This window comes from Palaemon carinicauda, chromosome 44, assembly GCF_036898095.1.
Source record: "Palaemon carinicauda isolate YSFRI2023 chromosome 44, ASM3689809v2, whole genome shotgun sequence".
NCBI lineage: Eukaryota > Metazoa > Arthropoda > Malacostraca > Decapoda > Palaemonidae > Palaemon > Palaemon carinicauda.
Window position 1 is genome coordinate 50627820 of NC_090768.1, and position 19862 is coordinate 50647681.

At 39.4% G+C, this 19862-nt stretch overlaps 1 protein-coding gene across 2 annotated transcripts in view; it reads right to left on the bottom strand.

Annotated features, from left to right (window-relative positions):
* The window catches only part of LOC137634232 (uncharacterized), a 55735-nt gene that overhangs the window by 33217 nt on the left and 2656 nt on the right, over window positions 1-19862 (bottom strand). For both annotated transcript variants that reach the window (XM_068366505.1, XM_068366506.1), the window contains exons 2-3: window positions 12490-12664; window positions 972-1208 (exon numbers count right to left, since the gene is read on the bottom strand). In XM_068366505.1, the coding sequence (XP_068222606.1) occupies window positions 972-1208; window positions 12490-12664 (412 nt within the window). The remainder of the gene's footprint in view (window positions 1-971; window positions 1209-12489; window positions 12665-19862) is intronic.

Sequence of the window (19862 nt, forward strand, 5' to 3'; positions counted from 1 at the left end):
GGCTGGTGTATCTCGAGTAGATAGGGTTAGGAACAGTGGTGAGGGTGAGAACGGGTGTAAGAAATGAGTTAGCAACTAGAGTGGATATAAATGTGTTGAGGTGGTTTGGCCATGTTGAGAGAATGGAAAATGGCTGTATGCTAAAGGTGATCAATGCAAGAGTTGATGGGAGAAGTACAAGAGAAACGCCAAGGTTTGGGTGGATGGATGGAGTGAAGAAAGCTCTGGGTGATAGGAGGATAGATGTGAGAGAGGCAAGAGTGTGTGCTAGAAATAGGAATGAATGGCGAGCGATTGTGACGCAGTTCCGGTAGGCCCTGCTGCTTCCTCCAGTGCCTTAAATGACCGCAGAGGTAGGAGCAGTAAGGAATTCAGCATTATGAAGCTTCATCTGTGATGGATAACAGGGGAAGGGCGGGCTGTGGCACCCTAGCAGTACCAACCGAACTCGGTCGAGTCCCTTGTCAGGCTGGGAGGAACGTAGAGACTAGAGGTCCCCTTTTTCTTTTGTTTCATTTGTTGATGTCAGATACCCCAAAAAATTGGGGGAAGTGCCTTGGTATATGTATATATATAATAAATAAAGGTTTAGAAGTCAAAGGTACCAGAAATATTCTAATGAAATTAGTATTGGGCATAGCATGCGCATTGATCTAATTCAGATCATATGGCTTTCAAATACCAGATAATCTGCTAAGTGTTAATGAAGCCAATCAGGTGTTAAGGTATCTGCAAGTCAAGTCCTAAAATTCTCTAAACATTTTCAACATTTAAGGAAAACTATTCCAAAGTTTAAAGGGAAATTTGTTGGTGCAACAGAAAGACTTCAAAAGAACGCACATTTCTAATAGAACATGCTCGGAAACACATACAGTTCTCATTGACCAAGATCACCACCGAAGACCCCAAAACAAGCTCAAGAAAGCAAAACAAGCCTTGCAAACCAGCAGAAACTAATAAGTCACACTTACGACCTGATGGTCCCAGTGGGATCCAATTTTTTAGCAACTTTCTCCTCTACTTTAACTTTAACTTTATCTTTAGCCTTTTGAATACAAATACTTGGATCAAGTTTGTCCCTAATAGCGCAAAGTGTGTCGTTAACTTTCTCCTTTAATCGATGCACGCCGTCGCGCAATCCCTCTTGGTCATTTGATGTCTTGGGCACGACTGGAGTCTCTTGAACCTGAGCCAGAGCCTTGGGTTTTCTGGTAACACAATGTAAATTCTTTAACCCCAGAATGTTGCGAGAATGTCAAGTCATTCATCCGTCATAACATTAGCTAAAGAAGTAGCGATATATACAGCTAGCATTTATTGCATTAAAATAAAATACACTGCTGTATTGTCTAAAAAATTTATTAAATTCATAACCAACCACTGGTTGGAACCTGGAATTTTGTTTGCTGAAAATTAATTTCAAGGGATTTCAAACTATGGATGTTACAATAACAGATTACTTATGTGCAATTTATAAAAAAAAAAAAAAAAAAAAAAAAGACAGTGCATATGTTGCATGTAGCTGTTTTGTTAACTGAATATCAATTTCAAGATATTTTGAACTATGGATGTTGCAAAGTCACACTACTTAATATGTGCAATTTAAAACAGTGTATACGCGGCAAGTAGCTAATGTTATGATAAATGCCCTGTCTAAGTTGGTTCTCTAAACAATAATAAAAAAAATTACACACAAATAAGCAACATATATACATGAAGTATGGAACAAATTGCTACCAATGCATGCTATGAATTAACAGATAAAATATCTAAGAAAAACTGAAAAAAAAAACATGGCCTAATATCACATGGATATAGGTTTTCTTTATAAAGAAAAAAAGCATCTCAAAACTAGATATAAGAAGTAAATTATGCATTATAAGCTAAGCTTCACATTCAGAATGTTTGTGATTAACAAGTAATTTATTCATTTAAAGCAATTCAATGAAAAAGAGCAAACAGTTCAACCCCTGAGGAAATGGCATACAAAATACAAAAAATTTATGCAAACTTGAATTTAATTTATGATACAGTAGTGTACAGTTACAAGCCATTCAGTTGAGCAAATGTCCTTACTACCAATAAAAACATAACATCTAATGTTTTCATGTTGACCAGGCTGACATGAGTCTTTTTATAGTTTATATATGACATATCTGTTTTTGACGTTGTTAATAGTTTAAATCGGACATATGTTTTGACGCTGTTACTGTTTTTAGAATGATATATTGTTAATTTATTCTCTTCATTATTTATTTCCTTATTTCCTTTCCTCACTGGGCTATTTTTCCCTATTGGAGCCCTTGGACTTATAGCATCTTGCTTTTCCAACTAGGGTTGTAGCTTGGCTAGTAATAATAATAATAATAATAATAATAATAACAACAACAACTCTAAATTCAGCTTGTAATTCTAAGTATGACTTAATTATTCTTTCACTAAATATTCGGAGAATCACTGTACGTATTATGCAGTACAGTAGAATAGGATGGTTTATTGTACAGTACTTCAACGCTAGATATGGCAATCATTTAAAGTTTCAATGAATTACTACCTGTAGGTACTACACACTAACATGATATACGAATTTACAGTCATATTAGGAAGAAAATAATTAAATCTAATTCCTTTAGCACTATGCAACAAAAAGTGAATTGTAAAAGGAAAAAGCTAGCTAACATACTAAAACAAACTGCTAAAATAAGTCCAGAATGCTTCACAAATATAAGAAATGAGCCATGAAGACTACCTTATTTTATCTCCTACAATAGACATTACCTTATTTGCAAAATACTAAATGTACCATGCTACAACTACCCGTAATTTACTGTGGCCATTACTTCTCTAAAGATAGCAAATAAAAACTATTTCCAAACTATCAGTAGATATGCAAGTAACTCCCAAAATGAACAGGTAAAAGTCACTGGAATTCTTACAAAGGTAGTAATATAAGAGAGGTTTTGGAAAAGAGTACTGACAAAATCAAATCCCGAGATTTAAAGCCTTAGTGTGGTGTCCATTCCCAATATGAATGAGAAATCAGAGAACAGCCAAGCGTCCAGCAGCTGGAGTAACCTTAAATCTCAAAACCTAAAATGGTTTGGAACAGTTATGCAAATGGATGAATGCTAATTTCAGTAGTCAAAATAGAAATACCAGTACGAAAAAGTGGGAAATCCCTTGGAAAATTACCACAGAATCCAACCTAACAGATGAGAATTAACAGAGAAAGCACATAAAAAAGGCAGTGAGAAAAATTTTAAGTTTAATCAAGTAAATGGTAAGTCCTAGAGTAATAATATATGAACTAAATCCCCAAATTATATGAAGGCCAACCAAAAAATAAAATCTCTGCTTGTAATGTTATCTAAATTGAGTACTACAGGCAGCTCTCATTAATCATAGGTTCTAACTTCCTGAATTCGGTCAACCGTGATACAAAAATTCCTCCACTCGCAGTTTTGCAATAAGTACTCTCTTGGCCCGCCTATTTTAAACCGAATGCTTTTTCCCTCTCCGCACAACACAACACCCCATGTCTCCTTGACTCGGCCTCACTTTCACATTGTCTATAGTCACGTGTACATCCCCCGATTCAGCCCTTTGTGAAAAATCCCATTGCGACGTAAAAAAAGTGATGGAAAAAACAATACATATCCAGTGTCTACAATATTTTAGTATTAAGTGTGATACGTACAATATGCTAGCTCACGCACCAAACAGTCTATGACTAGAATTGCATCATGCGTCAGATTTACGTCGTAGAACTTTGTATATAAATAGATAGTAGTGTTGTACAGTACTCATACTTTTAATGTGTTAGTGTATTCATTCATTGTGCAGTAGTATATCAACTACTGTACAGTACTGTATACAAAATTACTTAACATTACTGTAGTAATGTAGATACAGGCTACATGTACGATGAGTTGTAACCGTACGAGTCCACCTGTCGAAAGCAGCGATCACTTATGAGTGTTACCTTAGCTAATTAAGCTGTACAGTACTATTGTAATAATGCTGTACATATATTCGAGTAATACACAATACAGTATCAGCAATTGTTGTTAGATAGGAACAACAGTGTTTTATTGTTACAGTATATACATGTAAGTGTGGCCATAATTCGTGTGTAGTCTTATCGTATACTGTACATATCACAGTGCATTATACTTGTGTACAGTTACTGAAGTGTGTTCGTACAGTAATACTGTACAATACACTGTGCTGCGGTACTGCGGGTTACCTGGAGTGTTAGCTAGTTCTCTATATGTATTGGTCAACTTTCCCCAATGGGGCTATTGGGCGTGTGACACACTGCTTTCCAACTGGCATTACAGCTTTAAGGTAGTTTTCAACTACGTAAAGTTTTCTTTAATGTACAGATAAAAATCTAAACGAAAATACTTCTGAAAATTGAAGGAAAAACATTTACACTATAAATTATAGAAAATACAGTATGTGATATTACATTAACCACATCTATGGAATTACATAAACGAAAATACTGATACTTTTCAAATCAAAGAAAAGTACGATGAAAGTTCTCAAAGTTTAACAGTTAAGTTGGTGAAAAACTAATCTGTAAGGACTGTACTATAAAACCAGGAACTCCATTAGAAGTATACAATACTTGTTCTACATAACATGAAAATAATGAACAATCTACTTTGATTTGAGAATAATGGCGACGAAAAGCTGGAATCCATATACAAAATAAAGAGATTGTTAAGAGATGGATAACAGTGACACACTTTCAGCAGAGGCAAATCACGTCCCGCCTCTTAATAGACAAATCATAAAATTTCCACCTTCATACACCTGGAGGGGGCGGGTGTTTGCCATTAGATGCAGGTGGTATAAATTGTGGTTCAGACACTGGACACCCATTAGGGCCTAAGCACACTGGCGACTTTGTAGAGCCACAAGTGGCTGCGTTTTGTGGCGGGGATATTTTCTCCCATAGCTTCCCCTTGTTTTCAAGCTTGGTCAATCACACTTGTGTCTGTGGCTTGCGACTGTGGCAAGCTGTCGCTCATCCCCGCCACAAACAGCGCATTTTGTGGCTGGCTGAGAGCACACTAGTGACCTCGGGCGACCACATGTGGCTGCTAATCAGAGTCCATGCTGAAACAGATGTAGTGATATCGGTGTAGCGACCACATGTGGCTGGGTATTCAAAACATAACCACATGCGGTCGCAACTTGTGGCTCTAAAAAGTGGCTAGTGTGCTCTGGACCGCCACTTTGCGCGGCCACTTGTGGTGCCACAGAGTGGCTAGTGTGCTCAGGGCCTTAAAGAGAGCAGGTGACAACACCAAAAAGAGAAGTTGAAACGAACAGTACACAAGATTAAGGAACCAACATAAAACGATCATTCAGAAACCTGACAAGTATAACAATACAACATTTCTGATCTTCGAAAGGGAGTTACGAATAAATGTAAAGCCAATTTTAACTCATGCTTGGTATTCTAAGGACTACCATCCCATACAAAATGCACAGATAAATTAAAATGGATTTACTGAATTTCTTTACACAATTACTACACTTTGGGGAGCAATATGCAACGTTAAGACTTGAAAAGACTGGATATACAATACATCGATGCTCAATGACGACTTACGTTTTAGCAAACTTTCGTACTTTCAAGGCCTGTGTGGTGGGTATATTGATATCAGTCACATTTGAATCAGATGACCTGTTAATGGGGAATATTTCATGTTAATAAGGGATTCCCAGGACTAGTAAGTGCAGATAAAGGAGAAAGGAACATACAAAAAGAAAACTTGTACCAGAAAATACTTCAATACTAGAAAGAAAGGGGCTGTTTTGGTATGCGATCTCATTCTTGACATGATCTCAGAAATTATTCTTTTGCTTTGGTATGAGATCTTAATATTTCTAATAGGTAATTATAAAAATAAAAAGAAAAACATGAATAAAATGCAAAATCTAATGGTTCTTGCATAGCAGTGGGCTATCTTCGCTCGCGAAAACATAAAAACATCAAGCTCCATATTTACTGGCAACCGGTAATGTTGAGCTCCACAGGCTAACATCAATGATTGATTATTCCCGGTATATTTTCTTTTTTGGAAAATCTAATGGTTCTTTTTCCACCGTGAAATGAGGGTGAGATCGCTACCATAACGTGAGATCGCAAAACAAAGCAAAAGCACGACTTTGAGATCGCCTACCAAAACAACACTGAAAGAAAAACTGGGTACAGACATGCTTAAATACACAATCGCCCCAAAGAGGACACAGTACAGTAGCAAGATAGAAATGAGGTGTGGAAATTGATCACATAACCTACAATGCAAGTATTACTTAAAGGGAAAAACTTCACACCAGCGACCAAGTTGATATAGTATTGTTAATCATGCAATTAATAAGCTCTTCTCTGCAAATATAATATTCAACTTACTAGCCAGAAAAAGTACACAACTTCAAAGCATTACTTTTTACAGATAAGCAACTACTTGAAAAAGCCTTTACAAAATGATTGACCATGTATACTTCAAGTATACTAAAATAAAAGCAAAATCAAGATAAATAAAAGTCTCAGCTTTGAATTACTAAGCCTAAAGAACCACTCCAACAAAAGCCTGCATCAAACTAAACATACAATAAAAACTACAACTATTTTTCTACTTCTGACAATCATACCAAATCACCGTTTTTTTTTCAAAGAACTTAATCCTAAAAGATAGTTGATTCATCACTTATGAGCAAGATGGACTGATATGGTCACTTCCTATGAAAGATTGTTTTCAAACAAAAGAAAAAACAAACTTCACAGGGGCCTTCAATGCACACATCTAGGCAACGCCCACAAAAGTAAGATAAATCAGGATATATCAGAAACAGCCTCAGGATCAATCAGCAAACTTTACCAGGATAAGTACAGAATTGATTCATCTAAAGTTGAGGTTATTGGAAACGTCCCTGATGGCAATCTGTTAGACAGGTGTTTGAGAGCAGCTCAAGCTTAATAGTTTCTAGTAAGACAGGTGTTCAAAACCAGCACAAGCTTGATAGTTTCTAGTAAGACAGGTGTTCAAAACCAGCACAAGCTTGATAGTTTCTAGAAAGACAGGTGTTCAAAACCAGCACAAGCTTCATAGTTTCTAGTAAGACAGGTGTTCAAAACCAGCACAAGCTTGATAGTTTCTAGTAAGACAGGTGTTCAAGACTAGCACAAGCTCGATAGTTTCTAGTAAGACAGGTGTTCAAGACCAGCACAAGCTTGATAGTTTCTAGTAAGACAGGTGTTGAAAACCAGCACAAGCTTTATAGTCTCTAGTAAGACAGGTGTTGAAAACCAGCACAAGCTTTATAGTCTCTAGTAAGACAGGTGTTGAAAACCAGCACAAGCTTTATAGTCTCTAGTAAGACAGGTGTTGAAAACCAGCACAAGCTTTATAGTCTCTAGTGGTATCTGTGTACGAGCGCGAATGATACACGTGTGGTACATGGGTTTCTCTGGGGTCAACAATGTGCGAGGCGCCAGTTAGGTGATAACTGAGAAGCGCGGTGAATGCGATTAACTTTATTTCAACGGAGCATGAGTTTATATACAAGCCGTTCAAATAAAGAATGGCACAAAAATTCAAACAGTGATTCAAGAACATACAGGCTTAACAAGTTATCAGTGCGAGAGGAGAGCAACAACGATAGTATACAAAAAGATATACCGCTATAGCGTACAAGCATGTGTGATAAACATACGGTACATCTATAAACTCGCCATCCTTGTGAACTAAGGATGGGATGTTTAGGAGAGCTTATAGGTCTACCTGCCAAGGCATCAGCAGCCATTGCCTGGCCCTCCCTGGTCCTACCTTGAAGTAGAGGAGACTTGGCCACTGATCATATGCATATGGTCAGTCTCTTATTACTGTCATTCATGAGTGACCTTTATAATAGACCAGAACCAATTCTGGAAGACTGTCAGATACTGATTTGTTATCTTACAATTTAATACCTTACCATACTCATAGGCAACAAAAACTAACATACATCTTAGTGATTTCATACCATATTATACTTTGCCTTAGGAAATAGGATGCCGTAATACTGTCTCAATGTTTTGCAATACAACCTAATAGTGTTCAGTATAGCCTAAAATTCTACCATGGTTTACCTACCAAAATGTTATTCATAATTTACATATATCCAAATACTGGCAATACAAAATAGTGTTCAGTACACTATACTACTATAATTTAGTTATCAAAATGTACATAAATTGAAATCCTGTATAACAGAAAAAAAATGTAATAATCATGCAGAACAACTGTAATTTCCTAACCCTTAATTCCGCTCGATCGAACCACCTGTAAGTTAACGCTACATCTAATACTGTGATGATAACCTCCACATACACAGATTTTTAGTAGCATGGCCATGGATTATTACACTACGTATAACTTTAACATTAATTTGCCACCTTTGTTTAACCCTTTACCCCCAGGCTATTTGGAACTTTCCAAACCTTAACCCGCAGGGCATTTTTTTTTTCAAACACATTTTGCAATAAATATTTTTTAAATTGCCCTAACAGCCTTAATCATCATCATAGAGAGGTCAGGTTGATCACATTCTTTTGGAAAATGCCTGAAGTTTCTCCAAAATTTATCAAAAATATGCAAAAAAAAATTTAAATAGCATTTTTTTTGCAAGGACGTACCAGTACGTCCATGGAGGTAAAGGGATAAGTTTTGTGAAACGTACCAGTACGTCCATTGGGGGTAAAAGGGTTAAGATATGCATTTGTGATTTTGGTGCTACCCTTTTTTGGATATTTTTGTGCCTTTTTTCTGTGAATCACGTCTAGAAAGCATAAGGGAGAGTTTTGATGGGAAAGTGAAAGCCAACTATAGGATTAAAGGAAAAGAATAGTTAAATATACTACCTATTGTCTACTAGTACTGTATAATTGCAGGTACACTACTGTATACGTACAGGTATTTGTACGAACCGGGTATCGTAATTTATGAATGGTCCATCTTTTTATAAAGTACATTATAAATTCTGACTTATGACATTTTGTTAAAAACTGATCTCATTCAAAAGTCTAGGACCTCTATGTGTGCCATTCAGAAAATCCCACAGTAGAGGGCATATAGAAAAGCCTGGCAACAAGGGAATTTTTCAGTGATCATGAGGTTTTGGAGCCGTGAATTAATAACCAGCAGGAAAACAAATTGCCATGTTAAAGTTGCCCTCTTCACGAGGAGTGAACCTGCTAACCCGGAGGCATTTAACTTTATAACCAAGAAACTCTTAACCACCAGTACAGCTACTTTAACCCTTTTACCCCCAATGGACGTACAGTACTGTACTGGTACGTTTCACAAAACTCATCCCTTTCTCCCATGGACGTACCCGTACGTCCTTGCAAAAAACTGCTATTTTAATTTTTTTGGCATATTTTTAATAACTTTATGAGAAACTTCAGGCATTTTCCAAAATAACGAGACCAACCTGATCTCTCAATGACAAAAATTACGGCTGTTAGCACAATTTAAAACAAAATATATTGCAAATTGTGCTTGAAAAAGAAAATGCCTGGGGGTTAAAGGTTGGGAATTTCCAAATAGCTTGGGGGTAAAAGGGTTAATGCAATCAAAGGACCAGCAGGAAATTTTGAATTTTAAGAAGCTCTATATTAAAATTGTTTCCCAGAGGTACTTTGAAGTAACTCTCTATCCAGGTTAATACCAAGACACTTCAGGAGAAAACATTTCAAATTTTCCGTGGTATAAGTCTAAACCAAGCATGAGGAAGAGTCTTCACCGAAAATGAACTCAGCGTAAAGGAAGTTGTAACCAGGCTTGGATATCATTGATTATGTAGAATCAGTAGAGGGCCACAACACAGAGCTCACCACCACCAGAAGGAACAACAACCAACGGTTGGGAGGAAATGTATTCATTGGAGGAGGGGGAAGGAAAAATGAACCTGGTTCTTTATTTTACACTCGTGTAAAATAGAAAGAAGTGCGGATGTATATAGAAAATTTCACCTGGATAAAGATGCACCAAATTGTGTGAACACGCTTAGTGTTCATAGTAAATGAACAATATGCGACTTGAAAAGATAAATACTGCGAACGAACAAGGTAAAACGACAGTGGAGGTCCTGTAGATTGTGGGGTTCCCCTGCTGTATGGGACCGGAAAAGCAGCCTTCAAAGTAAGTAAAGTAATGATAATGCAATGAACCAATTTCTACATTTTCAAATGCAGACAGAAACAAAACTCCATCCTCATAACCTTTTTCACTCCACTCAACATAGGCTATCAACTCCTCTTATTACAGGTAAAATTAAGTTGAATTTCCATTTCAATTATTCTATCTATGGTATCAAAGAATGTTTTTTTTTTGTATGATTCTATGTAAAAAATTTGTACCTTAAATTCAATGTACAAATGCTTTACAGAGAATAGTTTTCAGGGTCAAAGATGGATGAAGCCAATTAACATTAATGCTAATGGTGAAAACATTAGATTAAAATCTAATCAGTGTTAGGAACAGTTTTCAAAAAACACATGTCAATGGATAGGCAAGCTGGGTTTTAGAGAAGTTTAAAAAAAAAAAAACAAAGTACACTATAATGATCAATTGTTTTCAGATAAGTTCAAAAAAAGCAAAGGTCACTATACTGATCATTTGTTTCCTCTTTGTTCTACTTGATGAAAATTTCTTTACCTAAAACCTGTCCGATCAGAAATCCTGTACACAGGTCTGGGTTATGTTATGGACAAATGAATTTGTTTTAAAATTTCATGCAAAATATACAAGGATGTGGTAATGTCCCCGACTGGTGAACGCCGGACTGGGGCTTAAGTCCCGCTCACTCGAACTCATTAGTTTCTTTGCTCGCTGCAACCTAACCATCCTTGTGAGCTAAGGATAAGGGGTTTGGGGGAGCCTATAGGTCTATCTGTTGAGTCATCAGCAGCTATTGCCTGGCCCTACATGGTCCTAGCTTGGGTGGAGAGGGGGCTTGGGTACTAATTATATGTACAGCATATATGCTGTATATGGTCAGCCTCTAGGACATTGTCCCTTGCCTCTGCTATTCATGAGCAGTAATTTCAGCTTATGACTGAGTAATACAGTACCAATATCAAGATTCCCATCAACTACAGTAATAACATTACATAAAAGGAAGAGGTAAAACAGATATTTAATGTGATTGATTGCTATATCAACCTATGCATGTTATGAATACAAGAAATAAAATTTTCAAATCTTCCTTTATTAACCCTTTTACCCCCAAAGGACGTACTGGTACATTTCACAAAACTCATCCCTTTACCCCCATGGACGTACCAGTACGTCCTTGCAAAAAAATGCTATTCAATTTATTTTTTGGCATATTTTTGATATTTTTTTGAGAAAATTCAGGCATTTTCCAAGAGAATGAGACCAACCTGACCCTGTATGACAAAAATTAAGGCTGTTAGAGCAATTTATAAAAAATATACTGCAAAATGTGCTGGGAAAAAAATAACCCCCTGGGGGTTAAGGGTTGGAAATTTCCAAATAGCCTGGGGGTAAAAGGGTTAAGTGTTCTCATACTTAACCTACTGTACTGAAATTGCATGTGCTTCATCCTTGCTCTCACAGCATCTTAATCTGTGGGTATGTTTCTCTCATAGTACAATATCTAAATATTCATAAATCAGCCAGTCGACATATCCAATAAGGTGCTAGCACCCTACCCGTCCCTCGGGTAAGGGGAGAGGGAGCAGTCAAATCTTGTTGAGAGGAAGGTGCGTGTGTGCATATCTACCTAAATATCTACCCGTCATTTTCTGACGGGTTGCGTACACTGTAGGAGTATAAATTATGACTCCGATGGACAGAGACTAATTTTAGCTATTAACCCTTTTACCCCTAAAGGACGTACTGGCAAGTTTCACATAACTCAACCCTTTACCCCCATGGACGTACAAGTACATCCTTGAAAAAAAATGCTATTCAAATTTTTTTGGTATATTTTTGATAATTTTTTGAGAAACTTCAGGCATTTTCCAATAGAATGAGACCAACCTGACCTCTCTATGACAAAAATTAAGGCTGTTAGAGCAATTATAAAAAAAATATTCTGCAAAATGTGGTTGAAAATAAATAACCCCTGGGGGTTAAAGGTTGGAAATTTCCAAATAGCCTGGGGGTAAAAGAGTTAATACCACTCCCCTTCAATATGTCAATTGATGCATGGAGCTAACCATTTGGCATATTATACCCATACCCACACATTAAATCAATCAGAAACAGGAATGATGCTAATAGTAATAATCTTATAACTGCTGGGTCAGCAAACCTCTTAGGTTACCATAAACTGTACTTAGACCAAACAAATCATTAAAAGAATATCTGCAGCAAGCAATTAAAAAAGCAGCCAACACTACACCCACAGGAGCAGCTACATGGCAAAGCATTCAATCAGTAAAACAAGGAAAAAACTTACATCCCAACGACCTGGTTCACCATATCCTCATCAAGACCAAAGGGAGTGTCACAGCAGAAACGGTTCTCCTTTGACCCACAGCAATACACCTTATCTTTGTCGTCAGTCGGTTGTGGGCACGTGAAACGCTGCGTAAAGCCAAACGCAAGTTCTCTCTCGCACACCATTGCTGAAACTAAGGGAAAAGAAATGCTAACTTTTTCCTGGAAAATAATAATTACAAAAAAGACTCTCTTTACTAATTTTTACATGGTAAAATTACATAAAATTTCCATTCATAAACACAAACATACAACAGAAGAGCAGATCCAATGTCCACAAGCTTAAAAACAAATAGCTTAGAACAAGGGATGTCCTGAGGAAGAGTTTTTACAAAACATCAAATCAAGGACAATTTTATCATAGACATAATCCCAGCAATTGGATTTACTTATTTACTTAGGACATATAAGATCAAAATTTCTGATGTTTATATTGTGATGGATGCCCAAAATAAATTGCAAATATAAGTGTGTCTTTCTACAATACAAAACTAAGCATACTGCATAAATACAGTACAGTACATTGATATTTATGAACCCCTTACAATCAATAGAAATATAACTTCATACCCAAAATACTAAATTAACATGAAGTATAAGGATAAAGTAGAGTAATTTGCATGAAAAAAGACAACTTGGATCATGATTAAAATTACCGTCTAGCCCTACTTAAAAGTGAATCAATGACAGATAAAAATGATATTTTAATTATAAAATAAATTTTTGAATATACTTACCCGGTGAATATATAATAGCTGACGCATCCGGCGGCTCGACAGAAAAACACAAAAACTCGCGAGCGATCGATATGAAGGTTGCGGGTGTGCCCACCAGCGCCAACTATCGGCCAGATACCGCATATACATGTAAACAGCTCCAATTCTTCTCATCCCGCTGGGTCTCTATCGGGGAGGAAGGGGGGGCCTTTAATTTATATATTCACCGGGTAAGTATATTCAAAAATTTATTTTATAATTAAAATATCATTTTTAAATATTTAACTTGGCCGGTGAATATATAATAGCTGATTCACACCCATGGTGGTGGGTAGAGACCAGAGTTAATTAAGTTTACAGCGTATATGCTTAGAGTTTTTGAGTTATATCATAACAAAACCCAAATATATATAGGTACCTGGTAAGGAAGTTGACTTGGACGATTACTCTGCCTTGTTAGTCTGTCTTCCTCACGAAGCCCAGCGATCCTCTTAGGATGCTGAAAGACTCCCAGGAGCTGAAGTATCAAGGGCTGCAACCCATACAACAGGACCTCATCAAACCCCTAATCTGGGCGCTCTCAAGAAATGACATTTGACCACCCGCCAAATCAAAAAGGATGCGAAAGGCTTCTTAGCCTTCCGTACAACCCAATTAAAAAACATTTCAAGAGCAGATTAAAAGGATATTGGAATTAAGGGAATGTAGTGGTAGAACCCTTACCCACTACTGCACTCGCTGTAATGAATGGACCCAGTGTGTAGCAGTCCTCGTAAAGAGTCTGGACATCTTTTAAGTAAAATGACGCGAATACCGACTTGCTTCTCCAAACGGTCGCGTCCATAATACTTTGCAGAGATCTATTTTGCTTAAAGGCCACGGAAGTTGCTATAGCTCTTACTTCGAGCGTCTTAACCTTAAGCAAGCATCGGTCTTTTTCATTCAAGTGAGAATGAGCCTCTCGTATTAAAAATCTGATAAAATATGACAAAGTATTCTTTGACATAGGCAATGATGGTTTCTTAACTGAGCACCATAATGCCTCAGATCCACCTCGTAAGGACTTAGTACAAGCTAAGTAGAACTTAAGAGCTCTAACTGGACACAGCATTCTTTCAAGTTCGTTGCCTACGATCTCTGACAGGCAAGGTATATCAAAGGACTTAAGCCAAGGACGAGAAGGCAGTTCATTTTTGGCCAGGAAACCAAGTTGAAGTGAACATGTGGCTTTTTCTGTAGAAAAGCCGATGTTCTTACTGAAGGCATGAATTTCACTGACCCTTTTAGCCGAAGCCAAGCACACTAGGAAAAGCGTCTTGAGGGTGAGATCCTTCAGGGAGGCTGAATGTAATGGCTCAAACCTGTCTGACATGAGGAACCTTAGGACCACGTCTAAGTTCCATCCAGGAGTTGCCAAACAATGTTCCTTAGAGGTCTCGAAAGACTTAAGGAGATCTTGGAGATCTTTATTGTTGGAAAGATCTAAGCCTCTATGACGAAAGACCGAAGCCAACATGCTCCTGTAGCCCTTAATCGTGGGAGCTGAGAGGGAGCGAACATTTCTCAGATGTAAAAGAAAATCTCCGATTTGGGCTACAGAGGTACTGGAAGAGGACACAGATGCTGACTTGCACCAGTCTCGAAAGACTTCCCACTTCGACTGGTATACTCTGATGGTAGAAGCTCTCCTAGCTCTCGCAATCGCACTGGCTGCCTCCTTCGAAAAGCCTCGAGCTCTTGAGAGTCTCTCGATAGTCTGAAGGCAGTCAGACGAAGTGCGGGGAGGCTTTGATGAACATTCTTTACGTGGGGCTGACGTAAGAGATCTACCCTTAGAGGAAGACTTCTTGGAATGTTTACCAGCCATTGAAGTACCTCGGTGAACCACTCTCTCGCGGGCCAGAGGGGAGCAACCAACGTCAACCTTGTCCCTTCGTGAGAGGCGAACTTCTGCAGTACCTTGTTGACTATCTTGAATGGTGGGAATGCATATAAGTCCAGATGAGACCAATCCAGTAGAAACGCGTCTATGTGGATTGCTTCTGGCTGGATCTGGGACTGGTGAGCAATAGATTGGTAACCTTTTGGTCAACGAGGTGGCAAAGAGGTCTATGGTAGGTTGACCCCAAGTCGCCCAAAGACTCTTGCACACGTCCTTGTGGAGGGTCCATTCCGTGGGTATCACCTGACCCCTCCGACTGAGACAGTCTGCCAAGACGTTCAAGTCCCCCTGGATGAATCTCGTCAACAGGGAGATGCCTCGATTTCTTGACCATATGAGAAGGTCCCTTGCGATCTCGTACAGAGTGAGGGAGTGTGTGCCTCCTTGCTTGGAGATGTACGCCAAAGCTGTGGTGTTGTCTGAGTTGACCTCTACCACTTTGTTTCGAAGAAAGCTTTCGAATTTCATCAAGGCCAAGTGGACTGCTAATAGCTCCTTGCCGTTATGTGCATGCTCTTCTGACGAGCATTCCCGACCATCCAGGGTCGCACCCCAACCCAAATCCGACGCGTCTGAGAACAACACGTGGTTTGGGTTCTTGACTGCTAGGGATAGTCCCTCTCTCAGACTGATATTGCTGCCCCACCATTTCAGGCATGCCTTTACTGGTTCGGAGACTGGGATTGATACCGTCTCTAACGTCTTGTCCTTCTTCCAGTGAGAGGCTAGATGGACCTGGAGAGGCCGAAGGTGTAGTCTCCCTAGCGAGACAAACTGCTCCAGGGATGAGAGAGTCCCTACGAGACTCTTCTAACTCCTGACTGAACAAACGTTCTCTTTTCAGCATTAGTTGGACTTTGAGCAGGGCTTGTTCTATTCGGGTGGCAGACGGAAAAGCCCGAAAAGCTGGACTGCGAATCTCCATCCCCAAATATAGAATAGTCTGGTATGGGATCAGTTGGGACTTTTCTAGGTTGACCAAAAGTCCCAACTCCCTGGCCAGACTCAACGTCCAATGTAGATCCTGCAGACAGCGATGGCTGGACGATGCTCTGAGAAGCCAGTCGTCCTAGTACAGGGAGGCTCGGATTCCCGATAGATGGAGGAATTTTGCCACATTCCTCATGAGCCTCGTAAACACGAGAGGAGCAGGACTGAGGCCAAAGCACAGGGCTCGAAACTGGTACCCCACATTCCTGTAAACAAACCTCAGAAACGGTTGGGAATCCGGGTGTATAGGAATGTGGAAGTATGCATCCTGAAGGTCGAGAGAGACCATCCAGTCGCCTTCCATTAATGCTGTCAAGACAGCCTGGTAGACTTCATCGTGAAGTTTGTCTTGACAATGAACACAATGAGCGCACTTGCCTCTTACGTACTCCTGCAGTGAACGTGGCTGCCAGATCATTGGAGCCATCCCTGATAGTCTTGTTCCTGCAGAGAACGTGGCTGTCAGATTATTGGAGCCATCCTTGATAGCCTTCTTTATGCATGACATAATTGTACAGCAAAACTTCAAACGCTCGAAAAAACTCCTAACAGGAGATGGTCTAGCTCTGAAGCCGACCATAAAATCTTGGAGCGTCTCATGGCCAGGCGCCAGGGAGGGTCTATGAGGTTTGAGAAGTCTATCTGGGCAGAGGCAGGAACTCCCAAGCCGAGAACTTCTCCCGTGTCATACCAGACTCTCGCTCTATAAGCCAGTTTAAAAGGAGGGAAAGCAAAGGCTGTCTCCCCCAAACTCCTCCTGGTGATCAACCAGTCGCCTAGCAAACGTAAAGCTCTCTTAGAAGAGCGAGAGAGCACTAGCTTAGAAAACAACGGCTTCGAAGTAGCTAGGCCTAGTGTAAACTCTGACGTTTAGGCGAACGAGGAGCAGCAGTTACAAAAAGATCCGGACAAAGATCCTTAAAAATCAGCATGATTTATTTAAAGTCCATAGAGGGCTGAGCAGCTTTAGGCTCCTCTCCGTCTGACAGAGTCCCCAAGGGAATATCAGTAGGAGGGGGATCAGCAACTTCCTCATCTGAAGGAACCTTGTCCGACAATTGCCGAGTCTCAAGCAAGGGAGAGACCTGCCGTGGTGGCAATGCTTGACAAGCAGAGTCCACACGCAAAGGAGCAACAGTAGCAGTCAAGGACGCTATGTCATGTAACTGCTTAAAGGACTGACCAGCAACAACAACAGGTGCGGGAGGACGCTCGACGTCAACTCGAGACTGCCTTGACTGCCTAGACCGAGCAGTCAAAACAACTCTTGACTGCGGTGCTTGACGCTCAACGTCAAAACAAGTCAACTTCGCTGGTTGGCGAACGTCCTGAACGTCAACAAGAGCAAGCGGCAGCGGCTGAACGTCCACAAGCGGCTGAGAGTCAACACGGGACTGCATCACAGGACGAGCAAAGACTCGTTCGGGCGGCTGACGGCCAGGATCTCGATCAGCTAAGCGGCGAGGATCATCGTGAACCTGCTCAGCAGAATAGTCCTCCATAAGAGAGGCAAGCTTATTCTGCATGTCTTGCAGTACAACCCATTTAGGATCAACGGGAATGGGTGCGGTAAGAGACGAGGGTAACGTCTGTGACTGCAAAACCTTGCCTACACTAAGACTCTCGGAGCCTGTGTTACGCTTCTGTTTAGGCGTCGAGCAGTCTTCCGATGACTGCACAGGGTCAGAGCTGTCCCAATGGCTACAACCAGGACGCTGGACCTGTCCTGAAGGGACTGACTTTCGCTTTAAGGGTCTCGAAACCTTGCTCTACGGTTTCTTACGCGATAAGCCTTCGGATGACGAGGAGAAAACCGTCTCGCTCATCTTATGGTAGGGGCGGTCTTGACGAGACACGCCTGAAACCATAGAGGGAACGTCTGTTCGTTGCTTAAAGCCTCTCGAACCCATAAGTCCTACGACATTACTTCTCCCTGGGGCATGGGAGCTTGCAAGAGGTCTCGGACTAGGTGAACGACAGGCACGAACAGACGAACCCTCTGTCGCAACACTGATAACACTTTGCGCAATTATCACTTTATCACTACGATTTTCTGTTTTGCACTTACTTCACTGAAATCGAATTTTTTAATAATTCACATTAGGCATGAATAAAACTGATTTCTACCTGAAGCACGCAATTCTACCCTACATCAAAAGGTTATAATTGCGAAATAAGTCGTATAATGTAAGCACATTAATACAAGCAAAAAACAGTAAACATATATATCGAATAAAACGGAAATACTGTATATAAAGATAAAAGGATCAGTGACTGGGGAGGAGACTAAACACTAGTTCATTCAAAACTACGTTTTCAATCTCTCACCGTACAGTGCCTTGGGACGAGAATAAAAACTAAAAATGTTTTATCCTTTCTCCCCGTACAGAGACTTGGGACGAGAGTAAAAAACTGACTCGAGAACAACGTTACTCGCTTGGGACGAGAATAAAGATCGGAACGTTCTCTCTTCCTCTCTCTCTCTTGATTTCACACCGAAGAGAAAAGCACACTCACCTTTCGTCAATAAACAGGTTATTTGACCAAAGGAAAAAACTGAAAGGACTAAGAAATTGAAAATTAACAAGTTCCTTTAAATTAGTATTTAAAACATTTCAGTTTGAAAGAAGAATGAACAAAACGTCAGAATCGATTTACTCTTTCTGCAAAGTGAAACCGTGATTCTCTCTCTCTCTCTATCGTAATGATTGAGCCAAACTGCGTAGCATAAATAAACCAAACGTTAGTTCATCTTTGAAACAGCACGAAGACTATTCAAAGAAAATCTTTCATAAAATATCTACTAAAAAATATTCATTTAATAAGTTTTAAATCATTTGCTCTGTAAAAGTTATTTACGATTGAAAGGGCTCAACGTTGTTTAACTTCGGTTTCCAAGTTAGGACCGCCTACTCTCGGATTAGGGGAGGAATAGGTAAGGCCGCATATAAACAAATCATTAAAATTTATCTTGATGTTTATTATAAATGGAAAGCTAATCGAAGAGGCCTAATAAACGCGGGTGAGATATAAAATATATAGAGGAAAATCTATAATTAACAACAACAATTTATAACGTGATAAGATAATTGCTTAAAGCCTAAAACACACTTCCGTACTAAGGGAAGGGTCGGCCATTTTGAAAAGTCAAAGAAAGTCCAAAAAACAATCCAAAGTCATCAACAATTAAATCTATCCAAAAAAGAGTTCAAGATTTAAGTTGAAGATAAAACACCTGCACTGCGAAAGCTCAAACCAAAAGGAAGTACTTCACCAAGACTGTTGAAAAACTCCAGGTTAACAGCGAGTAATGGTACGTCTTGTCGATCAGACCGACAGAGAAGAATCGGAGCTGTTTACATGTATATGCGGTATCTGGCCGATAGTTGGCGCTGGTGGGCACACCCGCAACCTTCATAGCGATCGCTCGCGAGTTTTTGTGTTTTTCTGTCGAGCCGCCGGAGGCGTCAGCTATTATATATTCACCGGCTAAGTTAAATATTTAAAAAACTAAATTTCAACAATGCATTAAAATATCTCGAGTAAATTGTAATTTTACTAGTTACAGTACTGTACACATACAAGAGTCCATTAGGTGGGGATTATGTTTTCAGAAAAAGCTGGATGGCATTTGAACTGTTTTAACGAGCAGTTAAGCGACAGACGCAAGCAAAGGTGAAGAAC